Below are 20,026 nucleotides of genomic sequence, written 5' to 3' on the forward strand. Positions count from 1 at the left end.
GCACGCGCGGGTGTGGATGCATGCGTGTGTGAGTGCGTAGTGACAGAGAGAGAGTGTGTGTGTGTTAATTGAAAGTCCACAGAAAAATGGCAATAACAACTGAGAAAGTCTGATTGTCAACAGACAACAGTATACAATTATTACAGACCGGAGAACACTAGTCTCACTGGTCGATCAGATGGTCCTCGCTGGTCCTCATCTCCTCATTGGGTGCCTGAGTGGCGCCCTGCCTGGCGGCCTGGGTGGCGCCCTGCATGGCGGCCTGGGTGGCGCCCTGCCTGGCGGCCTGAGTGGCGCCCTGCCTGGCGGCCTGGGTGCGGGCCTGCCTGGCGGCCTGAGTGGCGCCCTGCCTGGCGGCCTGGGTGGCGCCCTGCATGGCGGCCTGGGTGGCGCCCTGCCTGGCGGCCTGAGTGGCGCCCTGCCTGGCGGCCTGGGTGCGGGCCTGCCTGGTGCTGAACACCTTCCGCAGGTTCAGCTGGGCTCGGTACTCCTTACAGAAGATGAAGTAGATGAGTGGGTCCAGGCAGACATTGAGAGCAATCACCATGTTGGTCAGCTGCTTTAGGTAGAAGAAGACCTGCCGCCATGCACACTGATCCCCCAGGAAGGCGTAGGGAAGACGCACCAGGTGGTACGGGACGAAACAGATGCAGAAGACGATGACCAGCACCAGCATGTTCCTGCGGGACTTGATGAGCTTCTTGGAGCCTGAGGATGAAGCTCGCCCCGGCTGCTTCTGCTGCACCAGCACCAGCCTGCGGGAGGTGCTGGCGTAGAAGAAGACCAGGGAGACGAACACAGATAAGAAGATGGTGGCGGAGATGCTGTGGATGATCTTGTAGAGCAGGCTGTTCTCGTCGCTGTTTAGGGCCATGCAGTTCACCGTGTCGGGGATGGAGGTCAGAGGTCGCTCGGTGAGGAGCGACATGGTGGTGTAGATGCCCATTGCAGCTAAGAGGGACACCCAAGTTACCGTGGAGATGATGTAGGCAGCCCGCACCTGCTGCAGGATGTGATTTGCTAAAGGATGGACAATCTTCAGATACCTGGAGAGAGGAGAGGTCAGAAGAGGAGAGGAAGAGAGGAAAGAAGGGGAAGAAGAGAGGAGAGAGGAGGAACGAGGAGAACAGAACAGAAGAGGAGAGGCAGGTGTACGTTAAATTAGTCAGCAGATAACTTCAGTGGTCAAATCTGACAAATCCGACACCACTTTAATCCAAAGGAATAATATACTCAACTGTATGAATTCTTAGATTAAGTAGTATTCCTACAATAGAAGGACCAGAATTCCATAACTACTATTACGACCGTAAGTGGTCATTTTGACCACTAGATTCCAAACTATAATCTCTCCTGATAAATACCCAATTGAGAGATTAATGCATTTATTGTTAAGATATATTTTAAAAAGACAAAACAACAACAAAATGTGAAAATATAGATGAACAAATAGGTCTAGAACCCTGGGGAATTCAGTGAGGTCAAAATGACCGCCTATAGTCTTTCTAGGTAAAAAATATATTTTATTTGGCTTTTGTGTAATTAATATAAAAACTATTTTAAATGACAATACAGACACTTTTAGGAAAAGTCAGGCACCAGCAGCAGCATTGTATTTTTTATTTCAACAAAGTTGAATTAAAGTCTGTGTGCTGTGTGGTCTTTCTAGTCTGAGACCGGCCAGTTACAGGATGGTCTGATGCATCTGATCCTACCTGTTAGCGGCGATGTATCCCATGAACAGGATGCTGGTGTACATGTTGAGGTAGAAAACCGGGCCACCGAAGTGGCAGTAGAGCCGCCAGGCCGGGAAGGAACTGTTGGCGTATTGGGCGATACGAAAGGGGAGACAGAGGCTGAGCAGGAAGTCAGCGACCGCCATGTTCTTCAGGTAGATGGTCATGCTGCTAGATGCCTGCTGCCAGGGCCGGCAGAAGTAAACCTTCAGGGTGAAGCCATTTAGGACCAGACCCACCTGGAGAGGCAGCAAGGACAAACTTACAGTCAGTCGCCTTTATTCCCTCGAAATAGAAACTTTAACGACTCAAGTTATATTGAACCAATTAGTAATATTTAGCAGCCTGAAAAGTGTCATTAAAGGAAGTTAGAATAATGCAGTATGGAAATAAAATGAAATCGCTGCTGCGGTCAACAGCGTTTCTGTGGACAACCAAACTCCAGCTGAGGTTTGAATGTCATTACATCCATGACATCTATAGCCTACAGTATATATAGTAATATAATATGTATAGCCTACAGTAACATGTATAGCCTACAGTATATATAGTAATATAATATGTATAGCCTACCTACAGTATATGTTGAAAATCTCAAGCTCAAACTCAGGAGATCAGTGCTGTGAGACCAGAGTGGGAGGAGAGATCACCTGTCACTCACCTGGGCATAGGGGAGGAGCTTGGGAAGGGCATTATAGGAGCAGAGTGTCCTCCCTCACTCCCTTTTGTCTGCCACCATTTTGCAGCACCAGAACAAGAAGCAAATGTTTGCATCATTTTCTTATACCTGAATCTGTGAACACCGCACGGTGATGCCCACCAGTAAGTAGTTAACTGTGTACCTTTTATGTTAACTGTGTACCTTTTTAAGTAATGTTTGAGTTATAATTACCTGCTGTCATGCATCTGAGTTATGTCTATCTTGCCTATGAACAGGCCCTGTCTGAAGTTTGGAGACACCGACCGGTGTGAAACCTGTGCCGTTTATTTTTTACCTTAATTTAGTGGATGCATAAAAGAATGTAAGCTTATATTCTTTTTGTTATTTTTAGTTAGTTATGGTGGGCACATAAATGTATTAATCCTTTGTTTGTTTATCATTGTACAGAAAATCATCCATCCAACCTACTCCAAAATAAAAGGTTAAACGGTCCTTGGATCCTTGTGTTTTAATGTGCACACCAGTCAGAGGCTCTCTGATCCATCCACACAGTTTCCATAACCATCATCTTTGAAAGTCAATTATCCCAACAATCACACAGTCTTTTACAGTATATATACTGTAGTAATATGATAGCTTATAGTAGAGTTCCCCTGCTGATACTAGACAGAGCCACCAGACGCAGGCTGGTAATAGTGTTGGGGTAATAGTGTGATAATAAAAAATAAATACTTGGGTAATAACATGTAATTACCAAGGTACAGTGATAGCTTGGTATTAACAATGTGTATATTTGGGTAATTAGACTAAATGTATGTAATAGATGGTAATAATGTGGAAATTTAATCTCATGCTAATTTTAGATTAAACCAAACATCTAGAGACATAGAGATGGGATTACCTGGAAACACTTCACAGCTAGCAATCTGCGGGCCCCGATAGCGACCCGCCATTGTTAATACCAAACTAATACCTGGTTATTACTTTGGTAATTACATGGTATTACCTCATTATTATTATTACGTACTTACGTAGTGTATTATCATATAATATTATTATATGTGTATTATCATATAATACACATAGTGTATTATCACACTATTACAGAAGGGTTCAGATAAAAACAAAAACAACATAATCAAGGTCAAACTCTAACGTCAACATTGAGAATAGATACATTTCAGATAGATTTCCGCTTGTACCGTTTATGTGCAAAGTGTGACATGAAACTGACACCTCCGCCTGTGCAGCAGAAGCATTGCCTGCAGGTGCATGTTAGTCAGACGAGAGATGTATGTGAGCCTCACACTCACAATATTAAATGATGACACTTCACACTACTGCCATCAGGCCACAGATACAGATCACTCAAATGGAGAAGATCACGCTTTGGTCAAAGTTTTGTTGCCTCAGCAATAACCGCCCTGAACAAAATGCCCCGCTGACAAGTATAGTTCCAGACCTTACCTCACTTTACCCTACGTTTGTGTTATATGTTGCTATTTTTCCAGAACATTTTTTACAAATTGTGCTTTTAAAAAGTGATGGGGACAAAATTGGCCATTTGAAAAAGTGGTGGGGACATGTCCCCAGTGTCCCCAGTCTACCTGACACCTATGCTACATTTAGCATTGAGGACTTGACTTGAGACTTGTGCCTCAAGACTGGAGACTGACTTCGGACTCAAGCAGAGTTGACTTGATGCAGCTCTGGCAGAACATCATGAACCTTCATAATCCTCTTCAGAACAGACTCTTCTTCAACAGCAAGCAGATGCATCGCTAACTTGTCCTGCTCCAGTTTGATTTTCAACATCTGTATCTGCTTGGTTACTTCAGATCAGCTAGCTGATGCTGATTAGATAAGTTGTCAAACATTCATAGTGACACTCACAGCTGAGCTTTGAGTTTGAGGAGTAAAAAGCTGCTATCTGATCTCAGAGACTGAAGTGACTCAAGTCTGATGCTGATGTGAATTGGAGGCATTGAAACGCACCAGGAACTGCAGGCTGGAGACCAGCATGAAGAACAGGATAGCCGAGGTGTCGACCGGACCGCAGGTCGGCGAAACGTTGCCATCCGACTGATTGACGCCTGATGACTGGTTGAAGGATGAAGCCACGCTCTCTCCCAACAGACCGCTCATGTTTCTGGGTAATCTGACAGAGGTGATGCAAGCTCAAGTTAGTTAAACACCTTCAGGTCTTCAACGTCTGGACTGTAGCTTCAATATAGCTTCAATACAACCCAGCTCTAGGTTGGAACAAAGAAGGGAGTCATATACGCCAAAGTACTTTTAATTTGGTTAACAAAAAAAAAACTATGATGAAATATGCTTGTCGACTACCTCTTTCTTCCAAGACTAAGACAAGATTAAAATGCTCAGACTACTAAAAACAGGGTGAGGTTGACTAAATATGATAAAAACTAAAAAGGACATTTGACACAGGACTAAGACTAATTAAATATATGATGAATAAATAGATGACAAAATTAAAGCTATATGGACTGTTTCCCCCCCTCAATGCAGCAGTTCAGTTTCCTATCCTGCAGCTTCATAGCCGACATTTAGCTATCTTAAATTTACAGAGATCGCAGGTACAACAGAACCCACCCAGGCTTTAAGGGTCTTATCTAAATGTGTATGATGCATTGTTTTCACAAAATGTACAGCTACTTTCTTGTCTACGTTAATCCAGACAGGTCTGAGCGCTTTAGGGACTGTAAATAGGGTCCACTCGTCATTGCTACCGGCATATGCTGACACTGGGTTGGTACAGCCCGTGCATCCACATATCAATGTGCAATGGACTCTGGCTTTACATCATTTGAAGCAACCACTACATGACTTTTTGCAACTGCAGCAGAGGAGGATGGCACAGTCACTGGCATCTGTAACATGGGTCCAGTAAGATTCACAAGTAAAAGTATTGGTCGAGGTGTCCCAATACCAGCTGCTGAATACTGTACTGAATACTTTTTTTCTGGACAGAGGCTGCCTGATTCCAGAAGAAGCTGGTCTGCAGCAGCAACCTTTTGACATGCTGAATCTGTGCAGCTTGGGTGGGAGATTCTGACTGGGTGGAGATCTGAACTCTACTGAGTGCACTTTTCTAGTTGAACATGTTGTTGCCAGCTGATGCTGTGAAGCCTGTCTGTCATGTCAGCTAGGCTACCTGAAACCTGATGAAGGTCTAAGGACCAAAATCAGGGAAAAACCTGATGGTCTAAGGACCGAAACGTTGTTAAATAAGTAATAAAGTATATAAAGTACAAGTATAATAAACACACTATCAGTGTTTATGAGTCCAATCAACTCACTTGAACATTTGAAAACTTAACAGTCAAATTTTGAGGAATCCTACTTTAAAAGGTAGATACATGTAGAGCCAATAGATGATATGCTAGAAATAAATAAAAAATAAAATATTAATTATCATCATCATCATCTTATTATCAGAATGAAAGCAGTTAGCAGTAGGGTCAGTGATCATCAGTCACCTGCACTCACCTGTCTTTTCCGTCAGCTGCAGAAAGCTTCTCTAAATGCAACTTCCTTCTGATTGTTATTACTGACTGAATATAATCTTCACATATGTCAGGAAGAACTTCAGTGCATGAGTTTAGTCACACACCTCAAGAAAGTGAGACGTCCACGCCCCGGAATAATTTGATTGGTCACCACAACTGCTTCTTCCTGAAAACGCGCGGCAAGTAAAAAAAAATGTGGTTCAGATTAGGGTTATGGTGTGAAAAAGGTTGAACTCAGGGTGTTCTCTGTCCTGTGGCTTAATGGGTAAGGCACTGCTAAGGTACTTGCTTTTCTATCTGAGGACTTGGGTTCAATTCCCCGTCAAACCACACATTTTTATTTATTCATAAAACATTAGGGTTATACATTAGGTTCAGGCAAGCACAGCAATTTGGTTATGGTCGTGGTTAGATAAGAAAACCCTAACCTTAATCTTAAAGGCCGGCTTTACCGTGAAAAAAAAAAAAAAAAAAAAATGGGCCAGGTGACGCGTTTCGACGCGAAACGCGTCACCTGGCCCAATTTTTTTTTTTTTTTTTTTTTTCTTTTTTTCATTTCTTTTTTTCTCTGGCTGTGAACAAGCAATTTCAAAAATTTCAACGGATTCGAAATTTAAGATTTTTTAAGAATTAATATATATTCATATATATTCACGGTAAAGCCGGCCTTTAACCAGAGCTTTTTTACTTAACACACATTTTCAGGAAGAACCAGTTAGGGCGACCAATCAAATGAGTTCAGGGCTTTGGTCATCCCAGTCCATACTAGGGAAAAATGATGGTCCGGGAATGATACCAACACGGCGATATTGAGCGAGCGAAATAACTAGAAGTGAAATCAGCATGCAAAGCACATCTAGTTTATATTATATATATAGTTATATATAATTCAGTGAAAGCAATCACATTGACCAAATGTAGTCATCTCTCTGCAGCAGAGTGTTGAGTGTTTTTTGTTTTAGTTTGAGTTTGTTATTTTTATATTTGATCTTCACACCTTGAGAAATGTGTTCTCACCATTGACGTTCTCACGGTCGAACGGTTTCGGTGTCTTTTTTAAGGACTTGGTGGTTTCATTGTCCCCTGTTGTGTGTGTGTGTGTGTGAGTGTTTGTGTGTGTGTGTGTGTGTATGTGTATGTGTGTGTGTGTGTGTGGGTGTGTGTGTGTGAGAGAGAGTGACTGTGTGTGTGTGTGTGTGTGTGTGTTTGTGTGTGTGTGTGTTTGTGTGTGTGTGTGTGTGTGTGTGTGTGTGTGTGTGTGTGTGTGTGTGTGTGTGTGTGTTTCAGTCTTTAAATTCAGTTGAAAACGGTTTCCAAGAAATAAAGTACCGGTAGTTGTGTTTACATTTGCAGAACTGCAATAGGGTGCAGAAGAGACACTTCACTTGTCTCTGCCCCCTGGTTAAAAATGTTTTAAAACTTGACTATAGACACTGTGTGGCTGTGTGGTATCTAACATTAGAACAGCTTGAAATGTTTCTTGGCATTGATCATTCTGCTTAAAACTATGAATACCACAACAAGGCTAAGAGTCTAAAAGCCCTGCTAGGGACCATGCTGCTCGTAACAGGATATTGAAATGTTCTAACTAACCATCTATTTTACGTTCTAATCTGGTTCTACATTTAATCAAATATCTGAATATTAATCTAATATTATAAAAATCTTAATGAATTGCGGCCCACAGAACGTTAAACTACGATAATTCATAATTAGTGAAATGTGCTTGTTTCATTCAGACATGAATGGAATGTTTATTGTGCATTGGAATTAACATTCAAGTGAATCAACACTTTTGTTGATTTTGATATCAGATATTTGACATCACACAATCTCTGCCCCTCCCCCTTCCATTTCCTGTGTTGGTGCAGGTTGCCAGGCAGCAATGTTGGTGCTGTAGTGTGATGATGTCCTCCTCCACTCCATGCTGTCACATTTAAATAGTTTGATCTCATGTATTGACTGACAAAGAAATGGAGCACATCAGCACATTAACTCAAACCCAGTCAAGTGTATCTGTTAGGGTTAGGGTTAAAGGTCAAAGTTCAAGGTCACTGTGATCTCATGACCACTATTTTCATGCTCTTTAACGCAATATCTCAGGAACACCTTGAGGGAATCTCTTCAAATTTGGCTCAAACATCCACTTGGACTCAAGGATGAACTGCTTCAATTGTGGTGGTCAAAGGTCAAAGTTCAAGGTCACTGTGACCTCACAACCGCCAGTTTCAGATCTCACAGGAACACCTTGAGGGAATTTCTTAAAATTTGGCTCAGACATCCACCTGGACTCGGGGATGAACTGGTTAGATTTTGGTGGGCAAAGGTCAAAGTTCAAGGTCACTGTGGCAACATCTCCATCCGTTCCATCAAGGAAGGGGCGGGCTAGGTAAGAGGGGCTATGGATAGTAAGGTCGTAGACAGTCAGGATTCGAAGGGTGTGTATGGAGAGTTTATTTGTTTATTTAAAAGTATCCCCATTAGCTGCCGCCAAGACGACCACTAGTCTTCCTGGGCTCCAGACACATTACACATTACATAGAAAACAGAGTAAAATGCAGAAGTAAAATACCAAAGTAAAAAGATAAGAAATAGTCAAATGCAATGAGCACAAAGGATAATTACAGCAAACAGAGTAAAAACAGTACAAAGACAAGATAGAGAACAAAAAAAGCTTGGCCAGCTAGTCCTGTAGCTGGTCTATAGCCCAGAAGTCAAACAGTCAGTATAAAACTCTATACTTTAAAAACACATAGAAAGTAAAGTCAGGGTGTGGGTAGGAGGGTGTGGGTGGTGGGAGTGGCGTGTTGAGGGAAAGGGGCGGAGCTAGGGAAAATCGGCCATAGGGATAGGAAGGTCTTAGAGAGTCGGGATTCGAGGGGCGTGTAGGGGGAGTGGGTAGGAGTGCGTAGGGGGTGTGGCTGGTGAGAAGGGGCGTGGTGAGGGAAAGGAGTGGGGCTAGGGAAAAGGGGCCATAAATAGGGATAGGAAGGGTCGGGGTTCGAGAGATGCAGAGAGAGTGAAGAGCAAAAGATATTCCATGAGTGATTTGATTTCACACAATATAAAAAGTTGTTACGGTTGAAAACCACAACACTGTATATCCCTCAGTAATGTAGCAATCCAGCCATGATTCAGAACACTACATGGTAACACATGCTGTAAATCAGGGTATACCATGGACCCACAGGAAATCATCCACATTACCAATCTATCAATTGTAGCACAATGATTTAGGGTTTTCTAAACGCAAAATAATTATTATTTTTATATTTGATATTGATGATGCGCCTCCTCTTCTATACAACATAGTGACAAATAGTCATAAATGAATCAATCAGTAGAAATTCTATTCTATCTAAAGATACGGTTAATTGAAAGACCAAAAATTGCAATAACAACAGAGAGTCTGATTGTCAGCAGACAACAGTATACAATTATTACAGACCGGAGAACACTAGTCTCACTGGTCGATCAGACGGCCCTCGCTGGTCCTCATCTCCTCACTGGGTGCCTGAGTGGCGCCCTGCCTGGCGGCCTGGGTGTCGGCCTGCCCGGTGCTGAACACCCTCCGCAGGTTCAGCTGGGCTCGGAACTCCTTACAGAAGATGAAGTAGATGAGTGGGTCCAGGCAGGCGTTGAGATCCGCCATCATACTGGTCAGCTCAATCAGGTAGAAGAAGACCTGGCGCCATGCACACTGATCCCCCAGGAAGGTGTAGGGAAGACGCATCAGGTGGTAGGGGACGAAACAGATGCAGAAGACGATGACCAGCACCAGCATGTTCCTGCGGGACTTGATGAGCTTCTTGGAGCCTGAGGATGAAGCTCGCCCCGGCTGCTTCCGCTGCACCAGCGCCAGCCTGCGGGAGGTGCTGGCGTAGAAGAAGACCAGGGAGACGAGCACAGATAAGAAGATGGTGGCGCAGATGCTGTTGATGATCTTGTAGAGCCGGTTGAGCTCGACGCTGCGCAGGGCGTTGCAGTTCCTAGTGTCGGAGATAGAGGTCAGAGGTCGCTCGGTGAGGAGCGACATGGTGATGTAGATGCCCACCAACACCAGGAGGGACACCCAGGTTACCGTGGAGATGATGTAGGCAGCCCGCACCTGCTGCAGGATGTGAGTTGCTAAAGGATGGACAATCTTCAGATACCTGGAGAGAGGAGAGGAAGAGAGGAGAGGAAGAGAGGAAAGAAGGGGAAGAAGAGAGGAGAGAGGAGGAACGAGGAGAACAGAACAGAAGAGGAGAGGCAGGCGTACGTTAAATTAGTCAACAGATAACTTCAGTGGTCAAATCGGACAAATCGGACACCACTTGAATGCAAAGGAATAATATTGTAGCGGTTCAGGTAATCCAGGTATTACCTGTAATGTGATGTGCAATAGAAGTGTCTAGATTGCAGCTAGGAACTAATGTGTGTGGGTGTGTTCCTAGGGGGAAGGGGGTATATGGGACGAGCGGCAGCGTGGCGGAAGCCCGTCTAGTGATGTGAGGGAACTAGAGCGGGTCGTCGTGTGTAGAGCTAGCTGAGAAGCTAGCTGCTAGGAGCTGAATGAGCCTGTCAATAAAGAAGCCTGTACCAACTTCAAGTCTCCGGTTCCTTGGCGTATCAGCGATACGCTACAATATACTCAACTGTATGAATTCTTAGATGAAGTAGTATTCCTACAATAGAAGGACCAGAATTCCATAACTATTATGACCGTAAGTGGTCATTTTGACCACTAGATTCCAAACTATAATCTCTCATGATAATTGAGAGATTAATGCATTTATTGTTAAGATATATTTTAAAAAGACAAAACAACAACATGTGAAAATATAGATGAAGAAATACTGTAGGTCTATAGAACCCTGGGGAATTCAGTGAGGTCAAAATGACCACCTAGTCTTTCTAAAACATATATTTTATTTGCCTTTTGTGTAATTGATATAAAAACTATTTAAAATGACAATACAGACACTTTTAGGAAAAGTCAGGCACCAGCAGCAGCATTGCTGTGTGGTCTTTCTAGTCTCTGAACAGGTCAGGTCTCTTGTGTCACAGAGGATCAAACCTGAGACTGGCCAGTTACAGGATGGTCTGATGCATCTGATCCTACCTGTTAGCGGCGATGTATCCCATGAACAGGATGCTGGCGTACATGTTGAGGTGGAAGAATGAGCCGCCGAAGTGGCAGTTGACCCGCCAGGCAGGGAAGGAACTGCTGGCATAGTAGGCGATACGAAAGGGGAGAAAGAGGCTGAGCAGGAAGTCAGCGACCGCCATGTTCTTCAGGTAGATGGTCATGCTGCTAGATGCCTGCTGCCAGGGCCGGCAGAGGTAAACCTTCAGGGTGAAGCCATTTAGGACCAGACCCACCTGGAGAGGCAGCAAGGAAAAACTTACTGTCAGTCGTCAAGTCTTTATCGTCCCACCAAGAGAAAAGAGAGACTTCTCTGACCTCGAAATAGAAACGTTAACGTCTCAAGTTGTATTGAACCAATTAGTAATATTTAGCAGTCTGAAAAGTGTAATTAAAGGAAGTTGGAAAAATGCAGTATGGAAAGAAAATGAAATCGCTGCTGCGGTCAACAGTGTTTCTGTGGACAACCAAACTCTAGCTGAGGTTTGAATGTCATTACATCCGTGACATAGCCTACAGTATATATAGTAATATGTATAGCCTACAGTAACATGTATAGCCTACAGTATATATAGTAATATGTATAGCCTACAGTAACATGTATAGCCTACAGTACAGTATATAGTAATATGATAGCTTATAGTAGAGTTCCCCTGCTGATGCTACACAGAGCCAACAGACGCAGACTGGTAATAGTGTTGGGGTAATAGTGTGATAATAAAAAATAAATACTTAGGTAATACCATGTAATTACCAAGGTACAGTGGTAGCTTGGTATTAAACTACTGTGGTAATTACATGGTATTACCTTATTATTACTTACTTACTTAATTTATTATCACACTATTACACAAGGGCTCAGATAAAAACAAAAATAAAAAGCATTCATCATATCAAGGTCAGACAGCATTGTGGGAGTTTGAGTTGTCAGCCTAAAGTGAGTCAACACTTGGCTCTAACGTCACCATTGAGAATAGATACATTTCAGATAGTTTACCGCTTGTACAGTTTATGTGCAAAGTGTGACATGAAACTCACACCTCCGCCTCTGCAGCAGAACCATTGACAGCATTGCCAGTCAGCCCAGAGATGTATGTGAGCCTCACACTCACAATAGTAAACAACCCCGATCACCCACTCAACCCACACTTCACACTACTGTCATCATTCAGACCTTACCTCACTTTACCCTACGTTTGTGTTATATGTTGTGTTATATGTTGTTTATATGTACTGTGCTCATTGAACTTGTACCGACTGAAAACAAATTAAGCTATCTATCTATCTATCTATCTATCTATCTATCTATCTATCTATCTATCTATCTATGGGCCCTATCGTTGCAATCGGCGTAAGAGATTGCCTGATTCCAGTAGAAGCTGGTCTGCATCAGCATCCTTTTGACATGCTGAATCTGTGCAGCTTTGGTGGCAGGCAGGTTCTCAAGGGACTTGGTACCATTTGAGAAAAGCTGTTGTCTGGCTTCATCTACTTGGCTGCAGAGGCACAGCTTGTGAGCAGGCAAGGCAGGCAACTGCTTGGGGCCTCAGTCCGTTAGGGCCCCCCTAGGGCTGGCAAACTTTACTCCACAGCAGTGACCACAAACCCCTCTCCATTAAAAAACCAATGGACAATTTGCAAACCTCCCTAAAGGGGCTCCATCTCATCCCCTGGCCTGGATGATTTTGAATGACGTGAATTCACTTTCACTTTCAATTCAAGATAATGTATGTGACTCATTCCTGTCAAACTTGAATGATTCACGTATTCTCATGAATTGAAAATGAATTAAGGAAATTAAGTAGTTATCTGGAAGTGAAAACGAAAGAGAAAAAAGCGGATGTGGAATAAAACTAGTGGAGCACATACTGATTAGGCAGATAACTGAACCATGTTATTTTAGTATAGCCTATGATTGCTATGAAAGCAGGGCATACAATTAGCACCAGTCACCACTCACCGCAGCCAAATGCTGGTAAAATATAAATCTGCGAATGGCTGATAGGTAGATTTGCTTCTCTCACCACCAGCCAAAAACAAACAATGCTAATCCATTGAGTGGCTGGTAACATTTGAACATTCACTAGACATTTGGCCGGTGGACAGAAAAGTTAACTTTGCACCATGTATGAAAGCTATGAATGGGCTAATAAAATATCTCCTAGGAACTTGAGGAATTCTAATTATAATATTGATGACTTTTTCATTGGTGTGAGGTTATTAATAAAACTATGCTAATGAGGTTGGGGGGGACAACCATGTACATGACAACCATACGCTCCAGTTTTTGGACATGAACATCTGAGTTGATCTGTTCAGGCTCCAGGGTGAGCAACCAGGGTTTCGGGGGTGAGGCTCCTCCTTTCTCCTTTGTTGTACACTCCAACAGATCTGAATATGACATACAGACAATATCTGAGCTTCAGCCTTGTAGAGACACTAGAATGATTTAGCACATGCTGGGGCCATTGGCCATGAAAATAATTTTTTCCGTATGGTTGAAAGCAATGCTCTCGGCAGAGGTGGGCAGTATTTTAAATACATGTATTTAAAATACGTATTTCAAATGCATTTGTGTATTTTGTAATTTGTATTTGGCTGGACTGAGAAAAATAAGATGTAATTTGTATCAACATACTTTCAGACTTTGTATTTTGTGTATTTTAAATACATAAAATACATTTTAATTTCATTTTATTCTCAAATGGACACATTTTAAACATTGACACAGGTTTAAACTGTGGAATAAAAAAAACGCAATGTGAGATGTCACTCAGAACAATCTCAACCACAAATCAGAGGCAGAGTAGGGTAGGAAACTAGTACTGAAGCCTCGTGTTGGTGGAAATTCCCCCAGAGATAAAGTACTAAATGTGATGATCAGATATTGCATGCTAAGGCAAACACTGCCCTATCTGCAAATTAAACTGTTTACTGCAAACCAGTGTCTCATATTAGAGAGACACAACTAACGTTAATTCAACAAAACAAAGCAAAACAACAACAATAACAAAAGGATGTTTGGTTCTGAGCTTTAGCGGGGTGCAGAACCATGAGTCCCCCTGACCCTCTGATTAAAGCTGTGATGAACCCGACACAGTACCACATTACACCAGGCTGATAGAGTAGAAGTCTAATGCTACAGCCTGATGCCTGAATGATTACAAGCCTGTTGATTTAACTGTCATGAAGGTGTTTGAGCGACTGGCCTGTAACCATTTATCCACTGTTGAAATGGACAGGAAGTCTAACTCAAACTGAAGTCTGACTAGTACTGAAGTCGCGTGTTTGTGGAAATTCCCCCAGAGATAAAGTACTAAATGTGATGGTTAGATAAGCCTATTGCATGCTAAGACAGACACTGCCCTATCTGCCAATCAAACTGTTTCCTGCATGCAAACCATCATATTAGAGAGACACAACTAATATAAAAAAAACACCTCAGTGCCCAACTCAGCTCTACAAAATGGAGAAGTAAATATACTGTTACAAAGCTGACAACCTCCCTGTTTCCATACATTAGCCACAGGATTAAGTTCCCCTCACCATGAATGCCATACTCCAGCACCATGGTTACATGTTCCTGAAAAGTAACCTTTTGTGGTGGAATAAATAATGTTGTTGTATTTCTATGTGTGCAGCGTGTTAAATAAAGACTATATGTAACAAAATACTGACATGGTGGATGTGAAGTTGTTTATAGGGGACCTACTATCATAATATAAGTTTCATAACAGGTCTCATATATATGACTAAACATGGTCAAAGCCCCAAAACGTGAGGTTACTGTAATGCTACCTGTAACTCAAAAGCCCGCACAGAAGGCAATTAACAGCTGAAGTGAAGGAGAAATAAGCTGTGCTGAAAAACAATTGAAATGGAAGAACTAGTGTGTTAGAGCGTACACAAAGGAGAATACTGTCACAGAGGACTAAAGAGATGGTTGACCATCTAAATAAACCAGAACATTTCACATTTGAGAAGCTGGAATCAGATAATTAGGACATTTTTCCTTCAAGAAATGGCTCAAAATGATTAATAGATAATCAAAATAGGAAATTAATGTAATATTTGGCAATGAATCGATGAATTGACTAATTGTTGCAGTTCTTTATCGTTTTTATAAAATGTATTTTCATGTATTTTCAAAATACAAAATACGTATTTGTATTTCAAATACATTTTTCAGACCAGTATTTTGTATTTGTTTTGTGATACATTTTTTGAGCAAGTATTTGTAATTTGTATCAAAATACTTTTTGATGTATTTTCGCCCATCTCTGGCTCGGTCCCCAGAAGTCACTGGCTTTACCTCTCATCCACGCACAAACAGGATGCGATACATCAGCCTTTATCAGCCATGGGAAAAGGCGTGCATGGGCAGCTTGGGAAGCAACATCAGATTTCACAGAAACCCTGGTCACCCTCACCTTGGAGCCTGAATAGATCCACTTAGAAGTCCATGTATAAAGACTGGAGCATTATAGTTGTCATGTACAGTAAGGGCTGTGGCTCCAGCCGAATAGATGAAGCCAGACATCGGATATCCTCAAACGGTACCAAGTCCCTCGAGAAGCTGCCTCCCACCCAAGCTGCACTAATTCTGCATGTCATAAGGCCCTGCTGCAGACCACCTTCTAGACTTGGGAACCTTACTGGACCCATCTTTCTGAGATGCCAGTAAAGCTCCTCCGCTGCTCCGGCTGCCAAAAGTAATGTAGGCGCTTCAAGTTCTCTAAAACTGGAGTCCATTGGACCTCAATATGTGGATGTGAGAGTGCCTGTACCAACAATGAGGGTCGAGACAACAGATTTGAGTAATCTAGTTGTGTGATGGATTAGGACAGGGGGTCCCAAACTTTTCTGACCAAGTACCTATACGTACCAAACCAAATTTCCCAGGGACCACTTCCACTGCCACCCCCCATAAAATAAAATGCAGAAAGGCTATATAACAATATAAGGCTACTAGCTGGTTCAAAATGGACACACACTGACACTCACTCACTCACTCACTCACTCACTCACTCACTCACTCACTCACTCACTCACTCACTCACACACACACACACACACACACACACACACACACACACACACACACACACACACACACACACACACACACACACACACACACACACACACACACACACACACACACACACCTGCCAACATTAGGCTGTGAAAAAGAGGACCCCTTTGAAAAAGTTTTTTCCTTCGCCAAAATTTAGCCTAACTTTGAGTGTTATTTAGCTACCTTCCTGGCAATCTAGCATGACATGGTTGGTACAAATCGATTCCTTAAGTCTTCTAGTTTCATATGGTACCAGAACATTCACTCTGGCTTTAAAACTGAGACTGCTGCAGCCGCTGAAAGTAAATGCTTCAAATTGTGATGTTTCCCAAATATCGCGATATTTACGAAAATCAGAATCCCAATCCGGCAACTGCTCAGGGTTAATGTGTATGTAAAAACAGTTGTCTGTAAAAAAAAAGGAAAAAAAATTGCAATTCTCTGGCGACCACAGAGAAAAAAAATTGCAATTCTCCCGCGGACCACAGTTTGGGAACCAATGGATTAGGATAACCGAAAACTTTTTCGGGCGGTGGCCATATTGGATTTCGCCACCATGGTGAGTGACCCCCTCGCCGGCTCGAGTGCTCTCACTATCATTAGAGCATGTCCTGGGCTACATCTGCTTTTAGACTTAATATTCACAACTTAGCTTCATATCTCCCTAAGTCCCTCGACTAAAAGGTTTGAAATGTATGTTTTGCATGGGGTAATGCTATCACATATTTTCTAACTCTACGGGTGTATATCTTTGCCAAAAATCACTATGAAAATGAATCCCCCAAGATGGTACTGGTGCCCCAAATTTGGGGCCCTGGGTCACAGCCTATGATAAAATATTGATAAGTTGATAAATGATACAATTTGTCAGTTAATTGAACTGTGAAAGTGTTCAAATCAACACTGTCAGTGTTTACGAGTCCAATCAACTCACTTGAACATTTGAAAACTTAAGAGTCAAGTTTTGCAGAATATACTTTAAAAGGTAAATAGAGCCAATAGATGATATGCTATAAATACATAAATTGAATATTCATTATCATCATCATCATCATATCAGACTGAAAGCAGTTAGCAGTAGGATCAGTGATCATCAGTCACCTGCACTCACCTGTCTTTTCCGTCAGCTGCAGAACGCTTCTCTATGCTCTGCAACTTCCTTTCAACTGTTATTACTATATCATCTTTACATAGAGAGAGAGAGAGATATCATCTTCACATATAGAGAGAGAGAGAGAGAGAAAGAGAGAGAGGGCATGCGCCCTAACCACTATTACAATGTGGTTGTAAGTGGGTCACAGTACCATTAGATGCTGCAGCAGCAGACTGGCAGCAGTGAAGTTAAGATTGAATATGAGCACTTTAGTTGAATCCATGACTTCTGTTCATCAGAGGAGAACGCTGTCAAAATATGCATAATTATCATTTTCTTTTTCTTCTGCAAAAACAGAAATAACTAGAGGGCACTCAGAGTGCATACCTCTGCCAACACAACCTATCAACAAAGTTTTGTGCTGTTACATGAATGCGTTTGAAACTGAGGCGCCTTTTTGTGATTGGCTTCGCCCATTACCCCGCCCCCTCTTGTCCAGTGGGCGTGGAAGGATAATCAGTTTTTCCTTGACCCATGACCAGCCTTTCTACGTGTTACGTGAATCCGTATTTTAGGCCTTTACACTCACATAGACATGGTGACATCAGCAGTGATGTCACAATGGCTTGAGTGACATCACTGACAGGAAATTGGCTCGAGCCAGAGAAACTCTGGTTGAGTGCATGAGTTGGCATGAGTTTGGGCACACCCTCCCCCCCCGCATGGTGTATTGAGCGGGCGGTGTTAGTCAAAATTTTTGGGGCAGGTGGTGTTACCAAATCGTGACATCATCAGCGACATCATCAATAATGGCACCCATACATTTTGTGTGTGTGTGTGTGTGTGTGTGTGTGTGTGTGTGTGTGTGTGTGTGCATTGTTGGAGAATGTTTGATTGGTGTGCCATGGACTAAAGACAAACCAGGACTGAACATTTTGAATTTGACCAAACATCTCCAAACATCTCCAAACATCTCCAAACTTCTCCAAACATCTCTAAACAAGGACAGACAGCCACGGCACACCAAACAAACATCTGTGTTTGTTGTAGAATGTTTGATTGGTGTGACATGGACTTTAGAACTGAATCCACTTTATTGGAACAATAATTAAGCTCACAGGAGGAGACAATAATCAGCCAAACTGCAGACTTTTTATTTATTTGCCTACTTAGGACAAAAAACGAATCACGCCAACGCAGAAGTCTCACATATCCAAACCTATCTTTGTTCGTCAAGGATGGAGTGATTACATTTTGGTATTCAAAGGTCAAAGTTCAAGGTCACTGTGATCTCATGACTGCGATTTTCATGTTAGTTAATGCAATTTCTCAGGAACTCCTTGAGGGAATTTCTTCAAATTTGGCTCAAACATCCACTTGGACTCAAGGATGAACTGGTTAGATTTTCGTTGGCAAAGGGCAAAGTTCAAGGTCACTGTGGCAACATGTCCATCCGTTCCATCAAGGCAGGGGGGGCTAGGTAAGAGGGGCCATAGCTATGGATAGTAAGGTCATAGAGAGTCAGGATTCGAAGGGTGGGTAGGAGGTGTGGGTGGTGGGAGGGGCGTGTTGAGGGAAAGGGGCGGAGCTAGGGAAAATCGGCCGTAGCTAGGGATAGGAAGGTCTTAGAGAGTGGGGATTCGAGGGGTGTGTAGGGGCAGTGGGTAGGAGTGGGTAGGGGGTGTCGCTGGTGAGAAGGGGCGTGGTGAGGCAAAGGAGTGGAGCTAGGGAAAAGGGGCCACAAATAGGCATAGGAAGGTCATAGAGGGTCGGGGTTCAAGAGATGCAGAGAGATTGGCTCTTTGTAACTAACTAAACAACAAACTAGACAACATCAATAGAAAAATCTTAATTGAACAAACACACACACACACACACACACACACACACACACACACACACACACACACACTCACACACACACACACACACACACACACACACACACACACACACACACACATGCATGCATACATAGACTCACTCACTCACACTTTAAGCTTCAAAAGCCACAAAAAATGGCAATAACAACTGAGAAAGTCTGATTGTCAACAGACAACAGTATACAATTATTACAGACCGGAGAACACTAGTCTCACTGGTCACTAGTCGCTCAGATGGCCCTCGCTGGTCCTCATCTCCTCACTGGGTGCCTGAGTGACGCCCTGCCTGGGTGCCTGCCTGGCGGCCTGGGTGCGCGCCTGCCTGGTGCTGAACACCCTCCTCCGTAGGCTCAGCTGGGCTCGGTACTCCTTACAGAAGATGAAGTAGATGAGTGGGTCCAGGCAGACGTTGAGAGCCATCACCATGTTGGTCAGCTGGTTTAGGTAGAAGAAGACCTGGCGCCATGCACACTGATCTCCCAGGAAGGCGTAGGGAAGACGCACCAGGTGGTACGGGACGAAACAGATGCAGAAGACGATGACCAGCACCAGCATGTTCCTGCGGGACTTGATGAGCTTCTTGGAGCCTGAGGATGACGCTCGCCCCGGCTGCTTCCGCTGCACCAGCGCCAGCCTGCGGGAGGTGCTGGCGTAGAAGAAGACCAGGGAGACGAACACAGATAAGAAGATGGTGGCGGAGCAGCTGTGGATGATCTTGTAGAGCAGGCTGAGCTCGTCGCTGCGCAGGGCGTTGCAGGTCACCGTGTCGGGGATGGAGGTCAGAGGTCGCTCGGTGAGGAGTGATAGAGTGAGGTAGACACCCATCACAGATAAGACGAACACCCAGGTTACCGTGGAGATGATGTAGGCAGCCCGCACCTGCTGCAGCATGTGAGTTGCTAAAGGATGGACAATCTT

General features: G+C 43.3%; 2 protein-coding genes across 2 annotated transcripts; both read right to left on the bottom strand.

Annotated features, from left to right (window-relative positions):
* Window positions 1-163: 163 nt before the first annotated feature.
* LOC310795390 (P2Y purinoceptor 14-like) lies at window positions 164-19,708 on the bottom strand (the record flags this gene model as incomplete). Its single annotated transcript, XM_083657419.1, has 4 exons — window positions 19,613-19,708; window positions 4,393-4,555; window positions 1,716-1,975; window positions 164-1,046 (listed from the first exon to the last, which is right to left on the bottom strand). The coding sequence occupies exons 2-4, from the start codon at window positions 4,540-4,542 to the stop codon at window positions 164-166; spliced, it is 1,293 nt and encodes a 430-aa protein (XP_083513545.1). The 5' UTR covers window positions 4,543-4,555; window positions 19,613-19,708.
* Window positions 9,391-15,720, bottom strand: LOC310795392 (P2Y purinoceptor 14-like; the record flags this gene model as incomplete). Its single annotated transcript, XM_083657421.1, has 3 exons — window positions 9,391-10,081; window positions 11,032-11,291; window positions 15,712-15,720. The coding sequence occupies 3 exons, from the start codon at window positions 15,718-15,720 to the stop codon at window positions 9,391-9,393; spliced, it is 960 nt and encodes a 319-aa protein (XP_083513547.1).
* Window positions 19,709-20,026: the final 318 nt, after the last annotated feature.

This window comes from Poromitra crassiceps (genome assembly GCF_964638095.1).
Source record: "Poromitra crassiceps genome assembly, chromosome: 21".
In the NCBI taxonomy this organism is placed as follows: Eukaryota; Metazoa; Chordata; class Actinopteri; order Beryciformes; family Melamphaidae; genus Poromitra; species Poromitra crassiceps.